Source organism: Plecotus auritus (genome assembly GCF_963455305.1).
Source record: "Plecotus auritus genome assembly, chromosome: 7".
NCBI classification, from domain to species: Eukaryota; Metazoa; Chordata; class Mammalia; order Chiroptera; family Vespertilionidae; genus Plecotus; species Plecotus auritus.
The window spans coordinates 27,343,224-27,369,696 of record NC_137774.1 but is presented as its reverse complement, the minus strand read 5'-3'; the positions used below and the strand labels follow the sequence as shown (position 1 = coordinate 27,369,696).

The window sequence follows — 26,473 nt, the reverse complement described above, 5'->3', positions numbered from 1 at the left end:
ATTAATAGATATTTTCTTAATGTCCTCCAAAGACCACTAAGAATTTCCTAGAAACCATTATCTGTTTGTGTTTAATTCAGGATTTTCTTTTTTAGCCCCCCCCCCTTTTTTTGGTAATATTTTACACATGCCATATTTTATTTCATTTTTATTTTTTAAATTTTATTTTATTGTTTAACATATTACAAATAGTAATACATACGTCTCCTTTTTTCCCCCCCATTGACTTTCCCCAGCCTCCTCTACCCCCCAGCACATGCCCTCACCCGACCCCCCCAGTGTCTTGAGTCCATTGGTTATGCTTATATGCATGCATACAAGTCCTTCGGTTGATCTCTTACCTCCCTCCCCCGGCCCGCAACCCTCCCCAGGCTTCCTGTTGTAATTTGACAGTCTGTTCGATGCTTCTCTGCCTCTGTATCTATCTTTTTGTTCATCAGGTTATAATGTTCTTTATTACCCATAAGTGAGTGAGATCATGTGGTATTTTTCTTTCACTGACTTATTTCACTTAGCAGAATGCTCTCCAGTTCCATCCATGCTGCTGCAAATGGTAAGAATTCCTTTTTTATAGCAGCATAGTATTCCATTGTGTATATATACCATAGTTTTCTAATCCACTCGTCTGCTGACGGGCACTTAGGCTGTTTCCAAATCTTAGCTATTGTAAATTGTGCTGCTATGAACATAGGAGTGCATATATCCTTTCTGATGGGTGTTTCTGTTTCTTGGGATATATTCCTAGAAGTGGTATTACTGGGTCAAATATACATGCCATATTTTAAAAGGTAATCTATAATCTTTTTGAAAAATAACTGGAGCAATTTTCTTAGGAAAAACTGCCAACCCCACCCTTGACCAATAGTTCTTTTTTCCTATTATCAGAAAACACCTGGTTTAACTCTGCATCAACTAGTAATACCCTTTATGGGCACATGAGGTACCCATAGCCACTTTTCTTTGAAGAATATGGCAGAATCCATGGCCTCTCCTTAAGATGTACTCATAAACAATAGAGTGTAGATGAGGTGAAAAAACACACTATTGTTTCTTGGAATCCAGTTGACAATCAGTGTCTCAGGAGGAAGAGGAAGTGAATGGCATTATAGTCATTCAACATTTATTTTTTGAACTATTACTCCATTCAAGGCATGATCTTGGCCAACTGTGGGGGATGCAAAAGTGAGTCAGACACAGTGTCTGCCCTGAAGAACTGAATTCGGGAGGCAGACAAAACACCCATGGGTTCAAGTCCATATTCTGCATTAATAAGCTGTGTGGCCTTGAGTTATTTAAAAGTTTTGAGTCTCAGTTTCCTCATGTGTAAAATGAGAAAAATACTACCTACCCTATGGGACTGTTATGTGTTATGAGGATGAATAATAAAATACTTGGAAGTAAAGCACAGTGCCCAATAAATATTATAAGGAAGATGAAATGCTCAATTAACACAGATTTTCTTTAAGTGTCTACAATGTGCAGATACTTTTCTAGGCCCTGAGAATATGATGGGGGGGAAAATAAACTCATGGAACTTACATTTTCTTGGATAAACAAGTAAACTAATAAATAAATAATTATAGATAATAAATGTTAAAATTAAAGTAATAGAATAATTGAAAAAAAGGATGAGTTTGGTACAAATAACTTGCTATGTTAGAGAAACAGAAAGTACAGATAAAGCAAAATGTGTCGAATAGGGCAGGGGTTACAAAGAAGCAAGCAGGAGCCAGATCATGACTCCTCATAGACTAGGAATCTGCAAACTCTTTCTTTCTTTTTTTTTTTTTTTAATATATTTTATTGATTTTTTACAGAGAGGAAGAGAGAGGGATAGAGAGTTAGAAACATCAATGAGAGAGAGACATTGATCAGCTGCCTCCTGCACGCCCCCTACTGGGGATGTGCCCGCAACCCAGGTACATGCCCTTGACCGGAATCGAACCTGGGACCCTTCAGTCCGCAGGCTGACGCTCTATCCACTGAGCCAAACTGGTTAGGGCTGCAAATTCTTTCTATAAAGTAGTGGTTGAGAACCGCTGCTGTAGAGCCTAAGACCGTCGGAAAACACAGATATTTACATTACGATTCATAACAGTAGCAAAATTACAGTTATGAAGTAGCAACGAAAATAATTTTATGGTTGGGCGTCACCACAACATGAGGAACTGTATTAAAGGGTCGCGGCATTAGAAAGGTTGAGAACCACTGCTATAAAGGGTCAGATAATAAATATCTTAGGCTTTCTAGGCCATATGGTCTCTATTGCAACTATTCTGTTCTGCCATTGAGACAACACGTAAAAAATAAGTAGGCTGTGTTCCAATAAAGTTTATTTGTGGACACTGAAATTGGAATTTCATATAATTTTCACATCACCAAATATTTTGATTTTTTTTCTTCAGTGTAAAAATCATTCTTAGCTCACAGGCTGTACAAAAACAGAAGGTAGGCTGGATTTGGGCAACAGACCTCAGTTTTCCAGCCCCTTCTGTACACTATAGTAAGGTAACGAGTGTGGATTGTATTCCAAGTGCACTTATGAGGTTTCCATGAAGGAAAGTATTGTGATGTGACTTTTGCTTTGACGAGATTGTTCTGGCTTCAGTGGATCTGTGGGGGTATGAACAGAGTCACAGAGACTAGCTTAGCTCTGAAACTATTGTAGGAATACCAATGTGAAACAATGGCAGCTTGGACAAGTGTGAGAGTAATGGTGTTTTTAAATAATTAAAAGGAGATCAATTTGCAATATATTGTGCAGGTGGAGTTGAAAATACATGTGCATGAATCATTATACTACAAAATACAGAGTATAAATGCCAGAAAAAATGACAGATTTAATTATTCTGGGAAATCAGAGAGAATGACCTGGAGTTGAAGGACACTAAACCTTTCATCCAAGTAGGTCTATTTTTGGGGTTTTTTTTCCCCCCCACTGAGTAGGTTTTTGACAAGAAGAGACAGTTGAGGCATTAGGCTGGAAAGATGACTTACTTCTTGAAAGTCTGCATGGTGATGGGAAAAGAACTTTGGTCTGCGATAGACTTGGCCTTTCTAAATCTCCTGTCCTCATCTATCATCTGTAAAAAAGAACCATAATAGTAAACTGCAAGCTTCTTGAGACCAGGGACCACATCACTTGCCTCTCCATATCCCAGAACCTAGCTGATCAATAATCTGAACCAACTCAATGAGTATTTACTGACCTACTATATGCTATGGCATGTGGTATTGGGGAATCTACATACATATTCACTGTACTTATAGAGTTCACAGGATTAAAAAGGTAATTCACTAATAGTTATTACTGTGCTACAAAGGAATAATATTTGGTATTCCAAGAGATATAATAGGGACTTGATGTTACCCTGGGATCAGAGAAGGCTTGTGTGCAGAAGGGAAAAGGAAGGGATAATTAATGGAATGACAATGAGAAAGGAGGAGTAATAACATTTTTGGCAAAATGAACACCACGTGTGAGAAAGGAAGGAGCCTGACATGTTCAAGGACGTAAAAATTGGAGAGAGAAAGAGAACAGTGGGCACTCTGAAACTGAAGCAAGAGGTAGAGAAGGCCAGGTCATCTAGACACTGCTGGGCCAGGATAAGGATTGAGGATTTTATCTCAAACTCAATAAGAAGTTATAGGTGAGCTTTGGGTTCACACAGACCTGGCTTTAATTCCCAGTTTATTCACTTTTTAAACTGGTGGAATTATTGAATAAATGACTTAGCCTATCTTGTAGGAATATTGTGAGAAATAAATGAGGAATTTATCTGTAAAAGAACCTGATTGGTTTTCATTAAGTGTCAATTTTCCTTCCTTGAAGCACAAGTTAAATGCTGACAGTAGTGGGAAATAAGGCTCAGAAATGAGGTTAAATGCCCAGCTAAGGAGTCCTTAATTTGTAGATCACAGGGAGCAAAATGGCTGAGGATTGTCATCCGCACCATCAGGACCCACACATAAATCAAACCCACTCTATCTGAGCCCCTCCTCCATACTCTCCAAGAGAGTGGGGTGGGTCTCCAAAGATCAACATGGCATGGGTCCTGTCCTCAAGGAGTTTAATCTGTTAAAATTGTAATGAGGAAAATGGTATGTTAAAAATGGGTACAGTAAGAGAATGAAAGAAAAGCCAAATCGAGTGCTTTCTCTGAGTGAAGGCTTCTCATCTGGCAGGAAAGTTGGAATGTTTTTGCTTCTGCCCCTGTGGCTGGTTATTTTAATTCCATGAGGGCCCAATAGGATTCAGAAAGCTGTAAATTGGCCACATGTCTTGGACCTTGTGTATATAAATCAAATAGCTGATCCTGTGATCCCCTGCCTGGTATTCTTTAGAAATGTAAAATTGCTTGCTGGAGCTCTCTCCCAGCAGACAAGAAGGGCATCCGTCTGCTGGGAACAAAACAAAACAAAACAAAAATCTCAGCATCCCAGGAAGCTTTGCCAGGAGAAGAACTCTTATCCCACTGAAAAGATGTCAGATGCTGTGTAGTCTCAGGGGAGTGGTAGGTGGGAGTTCCAGCCTTCAGATCTCTGTCACTTGGTTTAAGTCCCTGCTATTGTTCAACTTTATCCATTGCAGCTTTTAAAAAGCTTGTACATCTATAATGAACAAATATTATTATCTGGATACTTTCTCTTAAAAAGTAGTCTAAAGCAAATAAAAATTTGTCTGGACAACTTATAGTCCAAGGATATGGCAATGTTCCAAGGAAAATTAAGAAGTTTTTCTAAACTAATGACTAAAGTCTTTATTTTCAGTCCACGGTGTCCTAAAGGTGGCCATTCATAAAGCCCAGATAATCATAAAATCAAATATAATCTTACCTAATAATAGACAAACATGTAAAATGACCATACCTCAGTTATGCCCACAGCCAATCAGAGTGAGTATGCAAATTAGAAGGCCAAAGATGGCGGCAGCCCAGCTGCTCCAGGCACAGGAGTGGCCAGGCGGGGCAGGACACCTGCTATGAGAGGGAGGGTGGGGGGCAAAGGGATCTACAGGAGCGGAGTGCCCCAGCGAAGACAAGACTGCAGACTCTGGAGTCTGCAGCAAAGACAAAGATGGCAGACTCCGGCCTGAGTCTGCAGTGAAGATGAAGAAGGCAGACTCTGGCCAGAGCGAAGGCCTGGGTCCCAGATGCCGGAGGTAAACTGGTGCTGGAAGCCAAGGGAAGGAAGGCCTATTGCATGAATCTCTTTGTGCAACGGGTCTCTAGTAATCCTATCTAATAAAAGAGTAATATGCAAATTGACCATCACTCCAACACACAAGATGGCTGCCCCCATGTGGTCAAAGATGGCTGCCCCCATGTGGACACAAGATGGCCAGCAGGGGAGGGCAGTTGGGAGGAACCAGGCCTGCAGAGGAGGGCAGTTGTGGGCAATCAGGCCAGCAGGGGAGGGCAGTTAGGGGTGACCAGGCCGGCAGAGGAGGGAAGTTGGGGGTGACCGGGCCTGCAGGGAAGGGCAGTTGGGATGGACCCAGGCCTGCTGGGGAGAGCAGTTGTGGGGGGGGACCAAGCCTGCAGGGGAGGGCAGTTAGGGGCAAACAGGCTGGCAGGGGAGCAGTTAGGCATCAATCAGGCTGGCAGGGAAGTGGTTAGGGGGTGATCAGGCTGGCATGCAGAAGCAGTTAGGGGCAATCAGGAAGGCAGGCAGGCAAGCAATTGGGAGCAGCAGTCCTGGATTGTGAGAGGGATGTCCAACTTCCCTTAAATGGGCAGTGGGACATCCCTTGAGGGGTCCCAGATTAGAGAGAGTGCAGGCTGGGCTGAGGGACACTCTTCCCTCCCTCCCCCCTGTGCACGAATTTCATGCACCGAGCCTCTAGTGTATAATAAAACATAATAAAGCATATAGTAATGATGAGGTACAGAGAATCCTGGTTAGGTGCAGCGCTCTTTCACTGCATCAGGGGTAAGGGACTGGTATGTCCTGCCATCCATGCAATCAACACTCGGGTTCCTATTGGTTGGCCCCTGACTCTGCCATCCTTTTGTTGCAGTCAAGTTTATGGATTCCCACCCTGCAGGCTCTGTGCTCTGCCAGAGTGGCTTAGGTAAAAAGAACTGACTTATGTAGGAACCTGGGCACCTGTACTAAGTGCCTGCTTGGTAACTGAAATTCTGCCCCCAGATTCCTTCACTGTGCCACTCCTGCCTCCTAAATGAGTGGCACATACCTCATTCTTGTGTCCTGGTAACAGAATGCTACCTAAATTATACCCAAATAATCTACACTCCTTAAACATTATACCCAGCTGGTCAGGATACACTCACCCTTAGAGTCCATCTGACAGTCATCAAGCATTTATCTAGTGGTAACTATTTAACAATTGACTCTATGGGGGGGGGGGGTCTATATGTATATATAAGCATACATATACATACACGTCTTTTATAAATTTCACTGACAGAAAATACATGCAGCACACAATTTACAAATAATAAGAAAATATATATACTTTTTTTGGTAAATTCCTTGTAGCCTATTGATTCTCCCAAAATGTTTATTTTTATCAAACTCTTGAATCCATAGTCAACCTATAGCTGCAAGTAACAATGAGTGTAGTTCCAATGTAAATGTTGCTTGGTATTTTCATTTACTTTAAGGATGTAAAATAAAAATGAAACAACAAAACTTATGTTGGAACTTCACTCGTTTGTCAATGACATTCTTTGTTGAATCAAATAACAGTTTTCAAGCACTAGACAAATTTTTCTTCAATTTTTTTGTGCTACTCATTATTTAATAGCCACAGAAACTTTTAACTTTAATCTGCTTTATCAACATTTTTTCCATCACTTTCTTAAGTCTAGACCAGTGGTCAGCAAATTTCTCCTATAAAGGGCCAGAGAGTAAATACATTAGGCTTCATGAGCTATATATAGTCTCTGTCACATATTTTTCATTGTGTGTGTGTGTGTGTGTGTGTGTGTGTGTATTTTTTTTTTTTTTTTACAGTCCTTCAAAAATGTAAAAACCAAAACCATTCTTAGCTCCTGGGCCATACAAAATCTCAGGCCAAATTTGGTTCATGGAACTGTAGTTTGCTGATACCTGGTCTAGACAGTCCACAAAATGAAAAATCAAGCCCTGGTTTATAGTATTTGCTGATTTCTATGGTGTAAATATTCCCACCATGGCCAATTTCAAGCTACCAACGTGACGTCACTAAGTAGATTGGGAAGAGATATTCAGTAGTACACCATTACATGCTATTTATACCATACAGATACAATAGATATCAATAAGCCCAAGGGCATAATTAATAATAAAATGCCATAAAAATAGAGATGCGTTTTAGGTACTTACTGTATTTGTCTTTAATATAATTTAATATAATTTCTTTAAGTTTATACAATTTAATTTTTCATGATGGCTGTATTAACCACCAGTTTGCAGAATTCTGAAATTTTAACATTCAGCTCTTGTGAGCTATATGGGTCAACTCCAGCACCCTGTTGCATTTATTGCATATAAATGTGGAGCAAGGCCAAGCTCTGACTTCCTCCCTTTCCCTATTTGTGCTTCCTCTGAAAGCCACCCTATCATACCACCTGGTCTCAGATGTGACACAAGAAGTGGATTTTTGTACACTTCTTTGAGATAAATCTGACACCTTCCCCAAACCAGTGAATGAGTCTACTAAGGACAGATATCCTATAAATGTAAGAAAATAGTGACCCCTATATGACCTAGGGTTTGTGGATTATTTATGCTCCCAATAACTCAACTAGTGCAGATCATTCAGATTCTCTCATCCCCAAACTATCAGCATTACTGAGGGAATTTTGTTTGAAGACATTCCTAGTTCTCCTATCTAAGTGACCAGATAAGTAATGAGAGATAAAATACCATGGATCTCATTGGAGACATGAGGCTGGCAGCAACTGGGCCTCTGAAGACTGGTATTCATTCAACAAACATTGATGCTAGGCTTGGAAAGAAAGAAAGCCCTACTAGTAATAGTAAGAACCATATAAATGATGATGCCTTTCATTTAAAAAACCAATGGGATCAAGAGAAAGAATACTTTTAGGTAAGAGACATATAGGATGAAGTATTAGGAGGGACATAAAGAAGCAAATGGATCCAACTGGGGAGGTTTCTGTGGTTACTTGTAGCGCTTTATGTACTTCTCAAAACCTGAATATTTAGACATCCCTGCTTCCTGTCTGTATCTGTGTGTCACTCTAGCATATGGCAGGCAAAACTAAAACAGTATACAATATATACAGATGGGCACTTATTATTTGTGGGGTGGCAGAATCTGACAATAAGTAATTGAATACAACCTTCCAATTCCAACTTTGCTTTTAATCTTCTAGGAGTCGTGGGTCAGAAAGGCTTTACTAGTGTCCAAAAAAAAAAAAAGCCTTTTGCCCTTAATTTAAATCATTGTTTTTCTAGAGAAATTTAATTTGGGGGGGAAAATGTTTTTCTAATTAACTAGAAGACCGTGTGCTATGCAAACAATAAAGATTTTTGTTTGAATGTAATGCATGCTCCTGATCCTAGGACTACCAAGGGAATTTAAAATAAAAAATGCAAGCAGCTCTGACCTCCTATTTTGCCCGAGCTAAAACAGAATTCTCAGATCCAGAGTTTTCACGTCAGTTCCCAATTTAAAACCCACAAGTGTTGAGCGGGCTCAAGCTTCCTCAAGGCACATCTTCTCATCGCTAGAAATGACTGTATTTTGGGTTTCTGGGCACGTCCCTCTCTCCCTTTCTTCCTCTTGTGCTATGGTTGGCCTGGAAGGTTAGAAACTGCACAATTAGATGGATCGGGGGAAGATTTCAAAATGCTCTGGTGCTGGGCTAGGCAGTCTAGCCAAATTCCGTTCATTAGCTAAGGCGCCAGGGTGAGTGTGGCCAGTAAGAATGCTGTTTTGGTTCCATAGAAATGTTGATAGGGAATAGGAAATAAACTTTTATTTTTGGGGTTCCTGAGAGACAGTTTGGGCAAGTGAAGAGTCTGAGATGCTGGGAATCTAGAGGCCAGTAGTTAATCTCCATCTCAACCACTTACTGGGCAGCTCAAGCAACTTCTGCTTTCTTTTGACTACGTTTTTGTTTTGTTTTTGACACTGTTTTCTTACTTTTTATGTACCAGCATCAGATTTCTGTCTACCTTAGACTTTAAGTATTTGAAAGTACAGAATTGAGCACTCAATTTACCCAGCATTTACTGAGCCACCTGGAATAGGCTGGGTGCTATGATAGGTGCTTTGGATACCGGTATTAATTTGACATGTCCTTGCCCTCAAAGAGTATATAGACTACAGAGGAGACAGATGTCTTAAAAATTAAATACAAAACAATAAAGTGAGTCAATGTAAAACATTAAAGTTGCTATAGAAAAACTGGCAAAGGAGCTTCCCTTGGAAGCCCAGGAGAAGCTATTGAATGGAAAGGTCCTTGAACCAGGTCTGTTTGAATGAAGAGGAAGGAGATTTGGGGACAGAGGGTAGCAAACCAAAAAAGAAAATGGCATAAGCAATGGGTCTGAGGCCCAGTGACTGATGGGTAAGGCTGGAATGGAGGGTGTGGGTGGGGCCTGGGCAAGAGGCGAGAGGATAACTTTTACTGTGTACTCCTCCCAGTGTACAAACATGATACAACTGTGGGCTTTGAGGCATTAGAGATTTTAGGGAGAACCTGGATAATAACAGGTTTGGGGTTTATTTTTTAATCAGATGAAATTAACTGGACGTTGTAGCAATGTTATTTCTTTACACCTTTAGTATACATAGTTATCACATCTCAAAAAACTGGCCTGAAACTTAAAAAGTGTTCCAGAGAGAGCAGGGTATATTAATCACACAGTCTACAACAGGAGACTTGTTATTTGCCTGTACGTTAGACTAAGTTCTCAGCTTGTACAACCTAACACTTCTAGTTCTGAGTTCCCTGCCTTTCTTGAGTCTGTGACATTTCCCCTCACAGTATAGGTGACAAGCCCAGATCTTCAGGAGTTCTTTTTCATCTTATGCTTTTGAACTTCGGTTTACATAGCTGCCATCAGGAAAATGGTCATGTTCAGCTAGAACTCTCCTGCCCAAATGATTCTACATTTGTAAAGCTTAGATAAAAATGAAATATTTGTTAAAATAACAGTGTCACATTTAAAATATCCATAGTTATTTGATTTAAATATAGTACATCACACTTCGAGCCAGAGCCAAATTTTAAGAAATACTAACACCTAGGTTTTGTCTGGTACCTTTCTTGCTCATGTTCAACTGCTATGAGCCATTGAATGATTAAGCCCTGATTCTATTTCCCAGACCTAAATAGAAACAGTTGCCTGATCTTTATCTTAAAAACAGAAGCCCAGCATTCGAAATTGCACGGCCCCGCCCACCCACGTGTGCAGCCCCACCCACCCACACTGGCGTCAAGTCCCTGCCAGTGCCCGCACACTCAGCCTCCTGGTGACCAGTCTTTGATTGTTACAACGTGACAGCATCACCACCAAGGGGTTTTTATAATAGAGATTATAAGTCTTAAATAGCTTTAAACTTCATATACATGGCTCCAGCCCTCCAGGGATTTAGAGCAGGCTTTATGTGATTTTCTCATGGCTTTAATATTAAGTCTTTAAACGACCTACACATAACTTTCCAGAGAGACCATGCTAACTTGCCTTCCTAGAATTCCCAGTTGGCTCTCAAAGTGGCTCCTGCTTACTCTGTTCCCTCTTCATTCTTAAATTATCAGAAGCTCCTTTTTACATGTCAGAAGAGTCCACGAACCCAGGAAAATACATAGAGGAAAATGACTATTGGTTATCCCAGAATAGGTTGGCCATTCCAACATGGATAATTTTTTTCTTTCCAAGTGAATCTTATCTTTTCCTAGTCCCTTCCCCATTTGAAATCCATCTATATATATAAAAAGCCAGCAACCATAACAGCCATAATGACCAGTCACTAGGACGCCCACTGTGGGCCAGCGAACCAGCCCAATCAGGGGATGGGGCTGGCTGGCCAACCTTGTGGCCCTTCCCCCCCAGCCAGCCTGCCCCTGATTGCACCCGACCCCAATAGGGGGCGGGGCCAGCCCGCCAACCTCCTGCAGCCCCTCCCTCCCACCCGGCCCCACCCCAGATCGCCCCCCCCCAGGGGCAGGGCTGGCCAGCAGGCCGGCCAACCACCTGTGGTGCCTCCCCCAGGCCGCAGACCCCCCCAATTGGCACCTCTTACTCCATTCAGGGATGGGGCCGGCACACCACTTACAGCCCCTCCCTATAGCAGGGCCCGCCGGCCAATCACCCTCGGCCCCTTCCCCCAGCCAGCCTGGCCCTTATCGGGCCCCAATTGGGGTGGGCTGGCTGGACAACCCCCCACCATCTCCTCCTCCTGACAGGCTCAGTCCTGATTCGCCCAATTGGGGCCAGGCCAGCTGGACCCCACCCGTGCACAAATTCATGCACTGGGCCTCTAGTATGTGTTATAAGATCTAATTAGACGTAAATGCTTAAAACATTCTATTAACTATAAAAGCAGGACCACACACACATCCTGACAAGCCTGCTTCTATGTTTTTATTCTGACTTTCAAGAAGCCAGGCCCTCTTTTCCACCTGGAACATGCTCTGTAAAACATATTCAATAGAACATAAACAGTTCTTATTCAAAAATAAATTGTGTTTCTTCAGAAATCTTAAAGATTGTTATCTTTGAGCAACTTCTCATTAATCACTTGCCAAATAATCTGGTATCATTCCCCCTAATCCCTAACTCTTCTTTGGGATGCTACCCTGAATCCTTAGCCTGGAATCAGAAGCTCTTAATTCTCAGCCTTGAACTTGGAGCTCCACCACATCAGTCAATCAAGCATGTTCAATGGCAATCAAGGATATTTGTGTTTCGAGAATTTTCTTTGCTCTTTCTAGATGTCTTTATACATTTGCTACTAATTTTCATTCTGTTTTGTTTGTGATAACTAACTCCCTCAATGATTTCTTTTTTTCCTTTAGTTAAAATTACATTCAAGATTATTCTGATTTCAAACCCACTCCAATTGACTTTCAGAGATGACTTCTTCAAGAGCTAGTAGCTCATAAGCAGAATAAAACATTTTGAAAACAATTATTCACATGCATATGTAACATATATAAAAACATATATATGTGTGTTTTAGCATACATACTTATAATGAGATAGAGAGCTATAACTCTCGATTTGAAAGTTAACATATAACTGTAATCATTTGATTTTAATGGATTTTACAATATGCCTGAAAGCTTCAAAGGGCAAGAGACTAGAGAAGAAGAAACTATCTCCATGTTGGAAAAAAGCAGTCTATTCCAGTGTGTGTGTGTGTGTGTGTGTGTGTGTAAAATATTTAGTAGGCACCATCTATGTACTACATACACAGATCCACATACCAGAGAGGAAAAAAAGTGACAGTTTTCCTATTCTCAAGTTTCTCAAGATCTAATAAGAAAAAGAGACACAATAAAGCATAATATGTACTTAATAAACGTTGTTTTTATATGAATAAAGAACTCTACGAGCACAAAAACAGATGTTTAATTAATTATTGCACAGGAATTAAGAGTTGGCTTTGCTAGTTCTTAAAGGATTAGTAGGGTTTCACCAAGCAAAAGCTGGAAGATGAGCAAAAGACACAGAGGCAGAAAAATACACACAATAATCAGGTAACTGAGACTTACATAACAATAAATTTGCTTTGGGAAATGGAAGAAGATGAAGACAGGAGAGTAAGGTTGGGACCAGATTATGAAAGTCCTTGAATGCCTTGATAAAAATTCATTTTATTTTGAAAGCACTATGAAAGATTTTAAGTGGAGGAATGAAATAAATAGATCTGCATTTTAAAACTATAATTCAGGCTATATAGTAAGAGGATTGTATATGAGGATGAAAAGATGAACAGAAAAATAAATTAGGAGAGCTGATCAGTTGATCTATCAGGCCTATAAAAAAATCAACTGCTGAGCTGATGCTCATGATTATAAAGGCCTGTTCCACAGTAATTTCAGTGTGAGGGGAAGAGGGAAAATTTAGAACCTACTGGGTTTAGTAACTTACTCATTGTAAGGAATCAGGGGCGGGGGGGTGCGAGGGGAGAGGAGGCAAGGATGCTCTGAGATTTGAGATTGGGGGATTGGATATGTGTCAGTACCATGAGCTAAAATTGAGGAAACAAGAGGAGAAACATATCTTGGCAAGTACTTACGGGATACTCAAGTGGAATGGAGACTTACAGGAGGAATTTAAAGCTTCAGAAAGGGGTTATACCTAGAATTACAGTTCCAAGAGGCACAGCTGGAGCCATAACAGTGGCTAAGGTCATTACCTGTGGCAAGTATGAGAAGTAAAAAGAAGAGCCAAACCCCCAAGGAATAGTACATCAAAGGAAGAAGAAAAGGGGAACCCTGGGAGAGCCTGGAATGTGGAAATCGGGAGAGAGAAGCAGAAGAGAGTGTGCAACTAAAACCAATGGGAAAGAAGGTTGTAAAAAAAAAAAAAAATAAGGGAGGCCATTGTGGCAAAATTTCCTAAGAAGAGGTTTTGTGGATGATCAGAACACTCGTAATTTTAGGAGAGCAATTTTGAGAGAGTGGAGAGAGCAAGGCAGACTCTCAGGAGAATAATGAAAAGAGGTAGAGGGGCTGCAACTAAAGCAGAGAGATCTGTGACTCTGGGGAAGCAACAGAATTTAGGAATAGCTTGGCTTAATTTTGAAGTATTTAAGTGCCATAGCGAATGTAATTTAAATCTTAAAGTCTATAGTTTGTCATCATGAGGTTTAGAAACATGCAGGCCTTGTCTCCCATGTGACTTAATCGCCTGCTTCATTTAGGATTGCCTTAAACCCTGCCATATGTGAACTGTCCCTAAAGCCACTTTTTATCAATGATACAAAATTTATCTTTCCTGATCATGGTTTTTTCAACCAGTGGAAAATGTTATGAAAGAACATTGTCTCACAGTAAAATGGAGTATTAGAATTGGGGTGTTGATTTAACCCTGAATGAACACCCAGTTTGAGGATGTCACGTGTGAGGGGAGCACTGAAGAGATCAGCCACAAATCCCAAATCCTGGGAGATAATATCAGGAAGTAGAAGGAAAGCAGGGAATGGTGTATGAGACACTCAAGAAAGAGAATGATTCCAGGAGAAGGTGTCAGGTTTTATGGGAGGAAATGAAAGGAGGCTTCTTTATTTTGAATGAGAATGGGACCTTGAAATAGCATTTTCAGTAGAATAGTGAAGCAGAAACCAGACCTGGGGAATAAATAGAATGCAGTGTCATAATGAAGCCTTCTCACATATAATAAAATACGTTACCTTCTATATACAGTAAACTTGTACATGTAATGTGCCTGAGCAAATGTGTGTCTATAACACACCACACACAAGTATTTAAGGTATATTGATCATTGTTAAAAAATTACTGTTTTTGCTCATTTTAAAACATATAATTGTGAACTTGGAAACTGACTTATGTTGAGGAGAATGTTAGATGTGTCAATATAAGAAAAAGAGGGTAAACTTACTCTTTTTAAGAGAGATTCTGTACTAGTGTCTGTATTTCTTAATGACAATTTCATTCATTCTCTCTTCCTCTCCCTCTCCCTCTTCCTCTCTTCCTCTCCTTCCCTCCTTCTCTCCCTCCCAGTGGAATGGAGTATGTCTAAAGACTTCTGTCCTTTGGCTGGAGAAATCATCATGGAGGACCTACAGACCCTGAGATGCACAATTACAGGGCTTACAACGGTAAATGCCAAATCTTCCCCCTTAAACTTCCCATTCCCCTGCCCCTGATGTTTGTGCAGGGATTTTGGTAGCAAATGCCTTACTCTGGAAGCAACAGGCAACACCCAGTCGTCTGGCAACAACTGCCATTCGTTAAGCGTGATATGTCTGGTATCCATAATCTGAACCCCACAACGGAGTGAGCAGACAGCATGAACCACTTTGTAAGCTGCCATGTTCTACAGAGATCAGAAAAAGACTGGCCTCACACAAGCCTTGAAAGCTGCTGCTTTCTGGATCTCAGTCTAATCTTCAGGGGGGATCAAAGGCTCCAAGAGATCCAATTTTGACTCCCTCTCTGATGGTAAAAATAACAGCCTCATCTAACCCTCACCCCCACAGCCTGGTTGAGATCAGTCATCAATTGGAGTCACACAATTTCCTGAGAAAAATCCTTTTCACTGATTAAAAAAAAAAAAAAAATCAGCTCTCTCAAAAAAGAAGCTATATATGGTGGCGCTACATTTCTCAGTAACCTGAACCAATTTAAACTGTGAATGAAAAACTGGAACAAACTGTGCTTATTTGTTCAACCAATCTAAACTTAAATGTTAATTATTTATAGAACTATAAATCATATAAGCATACAAAATGCAAAATATAAAAACACCTAGCAAATCAGTTCAGACGGAAACAAACCCTATATTTCCTCTAACAATTAAAATGCAACAAAACTGGATCACCAAAATCTTTTTTTTAATGGGAAAAAAGAATTTTTTTTTAATAAACTTAAATCCAATCTGTAATTTTTTGGGGGCCGGGGGAGAGGGGCACAATTTAAATAATACCTTAGGACCTTCACATGTGAGAGGTAGAAGGAGAATTTTGTTGTTGTTATTGTTGTTTCTCTAAAAAGTTAGTCAATTAAAACAGTTCTATGTAAAGTACAATCCTGAAACCCAACGTTAAGAAGGTGCACCAGGGTACATGTCTTTGAGTTTGAACCAGCTCATTCTAACAAAATGCTTGGTGGTTGGGTCACCACCACAGAATCCTGACTTTTAGTTCTAATCACACGTCTACACCAGAGGCCAAAACTGTGGATTACCCTAAAAAACAAACACGAGTGGGTGGCCCCCAGAGATGCTATCAGCAGATGGCAGCTTGCAGACACAACTGAGTCCCAACCCTATAGCTCACATGATGGAAGAGGGCAATAGAGAACCCTAGGGAATTTCCATTGCTTGAAAAGAAAAAGTGTTATGGTGGTAAAAATGGAAAGCTCTCCACAGAGAATTTCTCTAATATTTGAACTAATTTTTATAGGAATTAAGTTTTTCCACTTGGTCATCCAATGAGAACAATGCAGACAGTATCCTAATCACATAAAAGTGTAGAAGTAGATTTACACTTCTATAGAGTCTCCATAACCTTGAGGTACAGAGAAATCCATTTTTAGAGAAACCCATTTTTAATGTTAAGAAAATTTTAACTTTATATTAGAGTAAACCCAATATTATTAAACCCCTAGCAAAGGCTCTTCAGAGATTGCTTTTTTTTTTAACTACAAACACCATTTTACAATTTTTGCAATCAATGGTTCATCAAATCCTGGCTTCTAAATGCCCCTTTGGGTTCACTGGGGAAAAAACAAACTCCTCAAAGCAAAAACATAAAGCCATACAAAACATTTTAAAAGATTATAAGCAAACAAAAATAACTCCTTAACTCATAATACCTGAAGACATTAAAGAATATGTCATTGTTTTAATAACAGTTTTAAAGTGGAAGTAATATCAAATAATTAACTTTTTTAAAGTTTTGATAGGTGAGTTGAGGATGTTTATTGTAGCATTGTTTATTGTGGCCTAATGTGTGGAAATAATCCAAACATGCACCAGTGGAGACTGGTTAAATAAATGGCTGTATTTTGCCCCACAGAAAAGTACAATGCAGCAACTAAAAGAATGAAGCAGATCTTTAATGACTAATCTGAAAAGATATTCATTAAAACTTGTTAGTTTCATAAAGCAAGTTGATCAGCTAAAATGGTGATGGTGGTCGTCTCTGGGGGAGGGGAAGATGAGGAAAAAGTGAGGGTAAAAAAGTACTCTTTTTTGGTAAACCTTATAAAACTGTGTATTTTAAAAATTGGTGTTTATGTGTTTTGGAGGGGCCAGAAAAAGTAATTTATGATATTGTACTTCTTGGGAAAGAAGAAAGCATAAAGAAAGCAAAAGGACACCCCCAAAATATTTATCATACGTAAACATAATAGTCAAGAAAAGCTAGAAAGCTACAGTATGGGTGGTGGAGTAGTTTGCTCTCAAGGGATAAAGAAGTTCATCAGACATGAAAATCTACTTCTAGGGTAAAAGTGACTAAATAAAATTCCCGATGCATTCTTCTATTTCGATACTTTGCAGGGCCAACAGTACTTTGTTCAAGTCTCGGCTTATAACATGAAAGGATGGGGACCTGCTCAGACCACGACGCCAACATGTGCCTCTCCTTCTAGTAGGTGGTGGTAGTGAACTCCCTCAAGCCTGGCAGCAGGCTCCAACTCCCACTCTATCCTCAGGATGCCATTGGCATTCATTCTTTCTCTCCACTGCAGGGGACTAACTCAGGGCAGCATGTGGGCCACATAATGAATGATTCATCTGCAGAAATGCTCCCCTGGGAAGCAACTCAGTGGAATGAAAGGAGAGAGAATATGTAACCACCAAGAGTAAATTTGGTGCCCATTAACCGTATGGCCTTCAAAGGAACGCTTGAAGTCTCAACTCAACATCTATAGAATAGGTCTGATCATAGCCTTACCCAAGGCTTTTGTGGGGATATAGTGAAAGGACACCGTGGCACTGGCTGGCCCACAATACACAGAGTCCATTTTAGCTCTTTTCACCCCTTTCGTGATGGGAACCTAGCAAATCTTACATTCCGTCAGAAGAAAAACTTTCTTACGGCACTCTGCTGCACTCTGCCACAAATATAACTGATACTATCTGCTGTGGTGGCTGAAAAACCCAGCAAAGCCTCCTCTAATTATTTGAAGATTAATCATTATGCCCTGGTATATTTGGTAACTCTTTGTTAACCAGAAAAAAAAATCTCCAAACATATCATATATTTTTCTGCATAATGAGCCTATTGCTCTAAATTATATTATAAATTTTTTTGGATCTTCACGAATGTGATAGTTAAAAATGGTATAATAAGCTTCCTGTGAGTGCAAACTGCTACCTCCTTTTTGGAACACAATTTGCCATCTATATAAACTATCATAAGAACATTCATTTCTTTCTAACCCATAATTACACACCTAGGAATCTAACCTAAGAAACAGATGCAGACAAACAATTATGGACAAAGATGTGCAGTGCAGCAACATATTGATATGGTGAAATATCATGTGTGGTGGAGAGAACAAATCCTATATCCTATCTAATAAAAGCGTAATATGCAAATTGACCATCACTCCAAGACACAAGATGGCCGCCCCAATGTGGTCAAAGATGGCTGCCCCATGTGGACACAAGATGGCCGCCACAAGATGGCTGGCAGGGGAGGGCAGTTGTGGGCACTTGGGGCTGACCACGCCGGCAGAGGAGGGCAGTTGGGGGAGGCCAGGCAAGCAAGGGAGGGCAGTTAGGGGGGACCCAGGCCTGCAAGGGAGGGAAGTTGGGGGGACCAGGCCTGCAGGGGAGGGCAGTTAGGGGTGACCAGGCCAGTAGGGGAGGGCAGTTAGGGGCAATTGGGCTGGCCGGGGAGCAGTTAGGCATCGATCAGGCTGGCAGTAGAGTGGTTAGGGGGTGATCAGGCTGGCAGACAGAAGCGGTTAGGGGCAATGAGGCAGCAACAGGCGAGCAGTTGGGAGCTAGCAGTCCTGGATTGTGAGAGGGATGTCTGACTGCCCGTTTTGCCCGATCCTGGTGGGATCGGGCCTAAACAGACAGTCGGACATCCCTCAAGGGGTCCCAGATTGGAGAGGGTGCAGGCTGGGCTGAGGGACACCCTCCCCCCTGGCACGAATTTCATGCACCGGGCCTCTGGTATTCTATATTAACTTAATGGTTAAATAAAGTATGATATAGTATCTATACTACAGAACAAGATGGTATTTTACAAAACATTCATTGTGTTGAAGAAATTCTTACAGTATAAGCTTTGTGTAAAAAAAAATGCAAGATTCTTATATAACATTTAAACTGTGAGTTTGACTATAATTATACTAGAGGCCCGGTGCACAAAATTCATGCACGTGGGTGGGGTCCCTCAGCCCAGACTGCACCCTCTCCAATCTGAGACCCCTTTTAGGCCTGATCCTGATGGGATCGGGCCTAAACAGGCAGTTGGACATCCCTCTCACAATCCAGGACTGCTAGCTCCCAACCGCTCACCTGCCTGCCTGCCTGATTGCCCCTAACAGCTTCTGCCTGCCAGCCTGATCACCCCCTAACCACTCCCCTGCCAGCCTGATCAACGCCTAACCACTCCCCTGCCAGCCTGGTCACCCCCAACTGCCCTCCCCTGCTGTCCCAGTCACCCCTAACTTCCCTCCCTTGCCAGCCTGGTTGCCCCTAACTGCCCTCCCCTGCTAGCCTGGTCCCCCCCCAACTGCCCTCCCCTGCAGGCCTGGTCACCCCCAATTGCCCTCCTCTGCTGGCCCGGTCGCCCCTAACTGCCCTCCCCTGCAGCCCTGATTGCCCCCAACTGCCCTCCCCTGCTGGCCATCTTGTGTCCACATGGGGCGGCCATCTTGTGTGTTGGAGTGACGGTCAATTTGCATATTACCTCTTTATCATATAGGAAGGATAGGTGTGTCTGCATAGAACTCTAAATTTAATTGTGGATGTTATGAGTTTTCTTTTTTATATTTATATATTTTTTGAGTATTATGATAACTCTTTACCCAGGACCAATCACAAATCAGTGGTATATTATGGGATTTCCCATTCAGCATCTCACGTAAGGACAGCAATCAGTCATTACTGTTCCGTCTTGTGGATAAGCAGCATCAGCAGCATCATCAACATCACTAGCAGCATCAGAGCTAACATTTATAAGACTCATTATATGCTGTGTGTTAATCTAAGAATTTATCATGGGTTAACTCTTTTAAACTTTATAACAAACCTACTGAGTTGAATTTTATTCTTAGACCCATTTTACTGATGAGAGAACTATTAACATAGAGAGGCAAATACACACACAGAGCCCCGCATCACCAAACTAGCAAGCACTAAAGTCAGGTCCAAACCCTCCTTCTCCTCTAATAATAAGGAAATAATGATTCAGAGAGGATGTTGCCTTACTCAAGGTTATAACTCTGGTATGTGGCTAAGCCAGGACCCAATGCCCAAATAGCTCAAGACCCGCTATCTAGACCAGGGGTAACTAGTGCCCCACTATCAGGCAGACAAACCAACTAAGAGCCAGCCAACCATTCCTGACTCCCATCTCTGGTGGATTCAGACAGATAATCCAGGTCACACAGAGCCTTAGATTACTGATACCAGAGATTCTATAAGGCTCCTAAATCCCCTAGCATTTAATGATTTAAGTATTCCAGTCTTATTTAGACATCTTTCTTATTGAAGACTTGTCAGAAATACAAACTGGAAATATTGAAATATTAAGATAAGAAGGGAACCAATCTCTTTCAAAGAAGAAAAGGAAATGGGTATGTATTATTGGAAATGGAGGGATAGAAAAGAAAAAAAAAAAAAAACTAGCCTCAGCTCACTTGAAGGAAGGGCAGTGGGAAACCCACTCCAAATGCACACCCCGTGCAAATTCAGATCTGCATGTGGATGCGTTTACTTATAAACATCACATGTCTGGTTCTATAAACAAATTTTATTCAGACACTCTTCCTCACAGCTCATGTGAAGAGCTCTCTCCAAAATGACAAGAACAGTTGTCCAAGACTGGAAGATTCACTTATTGCTTGCTAATTAACATAGCAAAATGGCAGTGCTTTCAAAAACAGCACAATGGATTAGTAGGGGTATCTGGCAAAGAGCTAAAATGCAAACATGTCATTACAGTTGCTGCAGACATGCCATATCACTTGGAAAGAACAATATAAAAACACTCTGGTTCTATTTACAAACAGAGTATGACATTGTGATGTAACATGTATCAGTATTCAAATATTTACCAGAAGACAATGTATTCTAACATGACAGAGTAATTGGAAATTGGGTAATATGTTCCAGTAAGCTATAAAACTTTTTTTAATATTTTTACAAAAGGCCTTAATGTGTTTTTATAGACTTATGTTATATGGTAGGGTACATAATAAGAGAAAAGGACCCAGACAGGCTTGTCTGAGTTATGATCAGGAAAGCCCTGATATCGCCAGCGAATGTAAGCTCTGCATTGTGTTGCAATTGAAGTGTCTCATTACCAGAACAGTGAACTGTATTATGTGGCACAATCTGCTCTTTTCTTACCACACCAAGTTTATTCCTGTCAGGTTCCTGATTTCTGAATATATTTTCAATTTTCTCCCTCATCCCTAAAGTCTCTTATTTTATGTAGTCGTCAGAACCTTCCAAACATCTATGAGAAAAACTCATTCTTTCCAAAAACCTTGGCATCGTGTCCAGCGTTCACTTGGGCTGCAATTTAGCATTAGCAATTTTCTAATGTATCATAAAGTCATCAGCTTGAGCTCGACTCTGATGTAATAGGACTCGGCTGAAAGAGCCAGGTCCATTTCATCTCCCCTTGCATTGACAGCAGTATTAACACTCATTAGAATGTATTAGCATGTTCAGGGCCAGGCAGTAATTCAGCCACCCAGGAGTCTTACTCAAGTAAACTACGTTGCTCATCAGATATATTTATTCAGCTAGGGCAGTGGTCGGCAAACCGCGGCTATACCACGGCCTGGGCGAGTCTATTTTGAAGAAGTGGCATTAGCAGAAGTTTAAGTTTAAAAAATTTGGCTCTCAAAAGAAATTTCAATCATTGTACTGTTGATATTTGGCTCTGTCGATTAATGAGTTTGCCGACCACTGAGCTAGGGGAACAAACTCATAATGACCTTTGGAAATCCATGAGAATAATGTTTATTCTCACTGTGACCAGATAACAGGGACACTACAAATAGTACTTGGAGTTAATTTCCTCAAACATTTCCAAATTTCCCAATAAAAGCCCTTTCCTAGTCCATCCTACTTGAACACCTTCACACAGCTAACTCACAATGCCTCACCAACATTTAATGAGTGTCTCCTATGTGCCCAAAGATAATAAGGGAACCAATCTCTTTCATTACTTCTTTGAACTCTCAGATAAAAAGAGACTCAAAAATTCACTTTACAGAGAAGAAACCTGAGACAAAGAGAAATTAAGTCACGGTTCCTGTCCGCAAGGAACAGAGTCTACAGAAAGCACCTATGCCAATTCCCTGTCTCCAGAGTTGACCATAACTAACCACACCACACAGATGCCAACCAAGCTCTGACCCTCCTTCCCAAAAGAAAAAACAAACATGTGCATGGTATAAGGAAATGAGCATGATAGGGAGGGTCATAAGACTATGTGACAGTCCTGGCCATGCCACCAAGAGTTGAGTAATGTAGAACTGGAATGGGTATCTGTTGGTCTCCATCTTGTGAGAGGTAAAATGGAGAAGGGTACATGGGAAAGGGGAAGGATTAGGATATCTCTGAGGCCTCCTTCTTCATAGGGGATCATCTGATAAGGTAAGAATGTTTACATACTTGCTACTCTGGGAGTTAACTCCCCACCAATAAATACCCTTCTTTTTAAGTTATTACTTACACAATGCCTTCTATGTAACATTGTGCTGGATATCTCATAGTCCTCTTATTTAATCCTCACAAAATACTTCAAGGTAGACACTATGCTCCTTTCTCATGTTACAGAGTAGAGACCCTGTGAGTGTAAGTAACTTACTTCAGTTACAGTCACTAAGCTAGGAATCAGAAGGGCCAGGATTCACATCCAAGTCTATCTGCCTCCAGGACCTGCCTGTGTTCTTTCTAAATGTGCTGTACTACTTGGCCTTGGATGGACCAGTGTAGAAGAACTTCTACCTAACTTTAACTGTCATGGCATCTAAACAAGGGAGATTCCATATTTTAAAATAAAACTAGGGGAAGGGAATTTGAAAATCATTCAACTAGAATTTAAGCCTCCAATATACTTATGAACAAACTAACTTTTCTATGAGAGAAAAAAAAGTCTAGCATTTTAGAAAAAAAGATTTTAACTAAGAAGCACCTTCAATTGTTTGTTTCTGAAAGGTTCAGAAAGTAAAACTGGGGAAAGGAAAACAAAGAGAAGGGATGGACTATAAAATGACTGACTGACCTGCTTAAAAAAAAAATCCAGAGTTGGAGACAGCAGAATTACAGACTTGACATTAGTCCCATGCTGCTTATTACTCTTGATATCATTATTGCCAAATAGAATGAAAATAGAAGGAGGAGAAAAATCTCAGTGGGTATTGCAATTTAAATTTGCCATGTAAGCTAATACTGTATATTTAGAGACTGAGCAGACAGGGTGGTTGGTGGCTCAGAGTATGTGCAGGAGTTGCCGTGCCAGCTAACCAAAGCAGACATTCATTAGAGCAAAATGTAGATTTCCATTTCTTGGCATCTGACATGGGCTCTTTCCTTGGAAAGAAATGTCAATTTGGCCAAAAGTGTGAAACCTACAATAAAAGCATTGGGACTGTAGATTTCATCTAGTCTGCACGTTCCCACCCCTTTCTTTCCTACTGTGGAAATCCAGTTGAGACCTGGGGTGCTAAGTAGAGAGATGGCAGGGGAACTGATTAGGACACTGGGTGCTGAAAAGGAGGATAAGGAGCTGGGGGAGGGGAAACTGGATTCCCAAATTCCCCATTTTCTTTTGGCTTTCCGTTACCATTTTCTTTTGCCCTAAAACTGCCCAACATGAGAAACCAACCACAATTACTGTTTTGCACAGGGCCCTGAACAATGGCAGCCTCCAAACCCTTGGCACTGCTTCCTAGCTGTGCAAATGCTGGGTGCTTATCCATAGAGTCTGTGGGCAGCATGAGCAAAACTCAGCTCCTGAGGCAGGGCTGGGGGGAGGCCTCCCCTGCTTTAAAATTTCACTCTGTTTGTTTCTTTTGTTCAATAGACTGGAAAGACTATGACGACAGAGAGCCCAGACACAAGGGACAGAGTGAAGTTTTGGAAGGTCTGCTGCAGCAGGTCCGAGCCCTTCATCAGCATTATAGTTGCCGAGGTAAGGATAAAAATCTGCACTGGGCCATGGACTGAGGTCTCGGTGGCGCCGGTAATTTTAGCAGTTTCCTAACTGGGTCATACCTTCTCATTCATCAGGGAGAGAGAGATATTAATATTTGTACATCTGGAATCACTTTACAGCACTATCTTGCTTTAACCCTTCAGAAAAGATTTCCCTCTCCTTCCTCCCTTTCTCTCTTACCCTCTCTTTATAAGAATAGTTTGAAAACAAGCACAAGAAAAACAGCAGCTGCCATTAGTTCCCTTCCCTTTGAACTGTCCCTTCGCAAAACTCCTCAGTGTGCTGGGTCTTGAGGATATTCACCCTAAAAAGTTTCACCTCCAAAGAAAACTCTGTGAGCATCCCTGAAGAAGCACAACCATTTATAGCAGCAACAAAAATAGTAAACCTTTGTGTATACTTCCAATAAAGTTTACATGCAATTTCACATCCAATATCTCTTTTCCATCCTCATTTTGGCTATAACCACTGAGGCTAAGTTACTTGACCAAGGTCACAATGCTAGGAAAAGATAAAATCAAGATAGCAACTGAGGTTTTCTGTCTCCAAGTCCAGCCTCATTGTCGTCCCACCTCATTTTGGTCTCCCATCCTTACATCAGGATTGGGCCCTGGACTTTAACCTCACCCTGAATTTTAATCTTCCCTACTACTGCTCAAGACAAAGTAGAGCATACCTTCCACAGACCTGCCAACTACACCCAGAATATCTCTCAAGGAGCTTTTGAAAGCTTCTCTTCTACTTGGACTGTTCCAATGGGACAGGGTTAGGTTTCTGATCTGTGTAATGATTCGTGGAACAGGCACTTAGTTTTATTTGGAGAATTAAAGCCTCCATAAAGTTTTCATTTTCCATGCTCCTTCACCCACCAGATTGCCAACCACATTGCACTCCCTAGATTCAGGGCACTGCTGGACCTGGGAGGTAAAAAAATCAGTGGTTGAGATGAAGAAATGCTAGCTGAGTTATGATGAGGTATAAACAAAATGTTATTCCCAATTACTGTATAACTATGAAACTGTAGAAATTTTGGCTATAACTAGAAATGAGGACACGCGTTTGCAAGAAAATAATATTGTTCTAATGAATGGTTCATTAGGAGAGGTAAATATGCATGGAAGAAGCTTGAGAAGGAAACCCCAGAGGGAATTCATTCCCAGAACTCTAGGAAAACTTTACCCAGATCAGAGCCTTCAATATTCCACCCTACGCAAGGTGCACTCATGCTAAGTATGATCATCTTAACACCTACTTAAAACCTAGTTAGCATCTCTTAGTTTCAAGAAAACTCTGTGAGCATCCCTGAGGAAGCAGAGGGAAATCTTTTCTGAAGGGTTAAAACAAGAATCTATGATTTCTTACTTCACTTTCTCCTTTCCTGCCTCTTCATCATTCTCCTGCCCATTGGTTCCAATATGGCAGGCAAAGGTAATAAAGCAATGGAATAGATAATTATTTGCAATTCATAAGCCACATTTTGTTGGATCTTTATCAGAGGGGAAAAGATAAAACTACTCATGAAGATAAGGAAATATTGTTTGTATTACTAAGGATTTAGATGCTCTCCCCATTACTATTGGATTACTATCCAGTGGTCAAGAAATGATTGTCTAAACAGCCCAATTATTTCTAGGGTTTCCATCAACTTTTATCATGTGCATGCATTTCCTCACATGGATGTAAATATATGTGGACTATCGGAAAGACTGATTAAGACATAAAGTAGAACTTCCCAAAAAGGAGGATTATTTTTTATATTGAAACTAGAGGCCCGGTGCACGAATTCGTGCTCTGGTGAGGTCCAGTCAGCCCACCCCGATGGGGGCCAATCGGGGGTGGGACTGGCTGGGGCAAGGGGCTGCGGTTGTTCTGCCATTCAGTCACTGGGCTTTTATTATATAGGATATGCTCTGGATACTTAAACAGTACCCAAAGTGCATTCCAAAGAACAGTGGTCCTATAGGATGCTCAGCTATTCTCCAGTTGTATCAATTTTCTCTCAATACAATCAGATAACATTACTATTGTTTCAACTGCACCTTCTTAAAGAAACTCCTCATGGAGCCCTCTGACCTCCTCAAATCTAGACTGGTTACTGGCTGCCTCTGTGTCTGGTGCGCAGCTGTCACCCTAAGATCTCCTTTTACCACCATATTGAGGACTCTTCATGCCACTCTTCAAGATTAGATTTCTTCTCTTTTTTTTTTTTTATCCCATGTCTTTCTTTTTCTTGGGTTAGTCTCTCATTTTGGGAAGCCTTTTCTCTGGCAGCTTCCTGAGAGGATACTTGGGAGCTAACTTTTGGATACACTGAATGTCTAAAGATTTATTCTATTTATTCTACTTAACATTTATTTAAGGATTTGGGTAAGTATGGAATTCGCCGTTGAAATAATTTTCCTTCAGACCTCACTGTCTTCTAGCTCTCTGTCTGATTGC

At 41.0% G+C, this 26,473-nt stretch overlaps 1 protein-coding gene across 1 annotated transcript in view; it reads left to right on the top strand.

Annotated features, from left to right (window-relative positions):
* Positions 1-26,473, top strand: part of ANKFN1 (ankyrin repeat and fibronectin type III domain containing 1) — a 370,109-nt gene that overhangs the window by 288,592 nt on the left and 55,044 nt on the right. Inside the window, exons 8-10 of the mRNA XM_080680192.1 lie at positions 14,673-14,770; positions 17,176-17,266; positions 23,903-24,010. Coding sequence (XP_080536318.1) covers positions 14,673-14,770; positions 17,176-17,266; positions 23,903-24,010 — 297 coding nt within the window. The remainder of the gene's footprint in view (positions 1-14,672; positions 14,771-17,175; positions 17,267-23,902; positions 24,011-26,473) is intronic.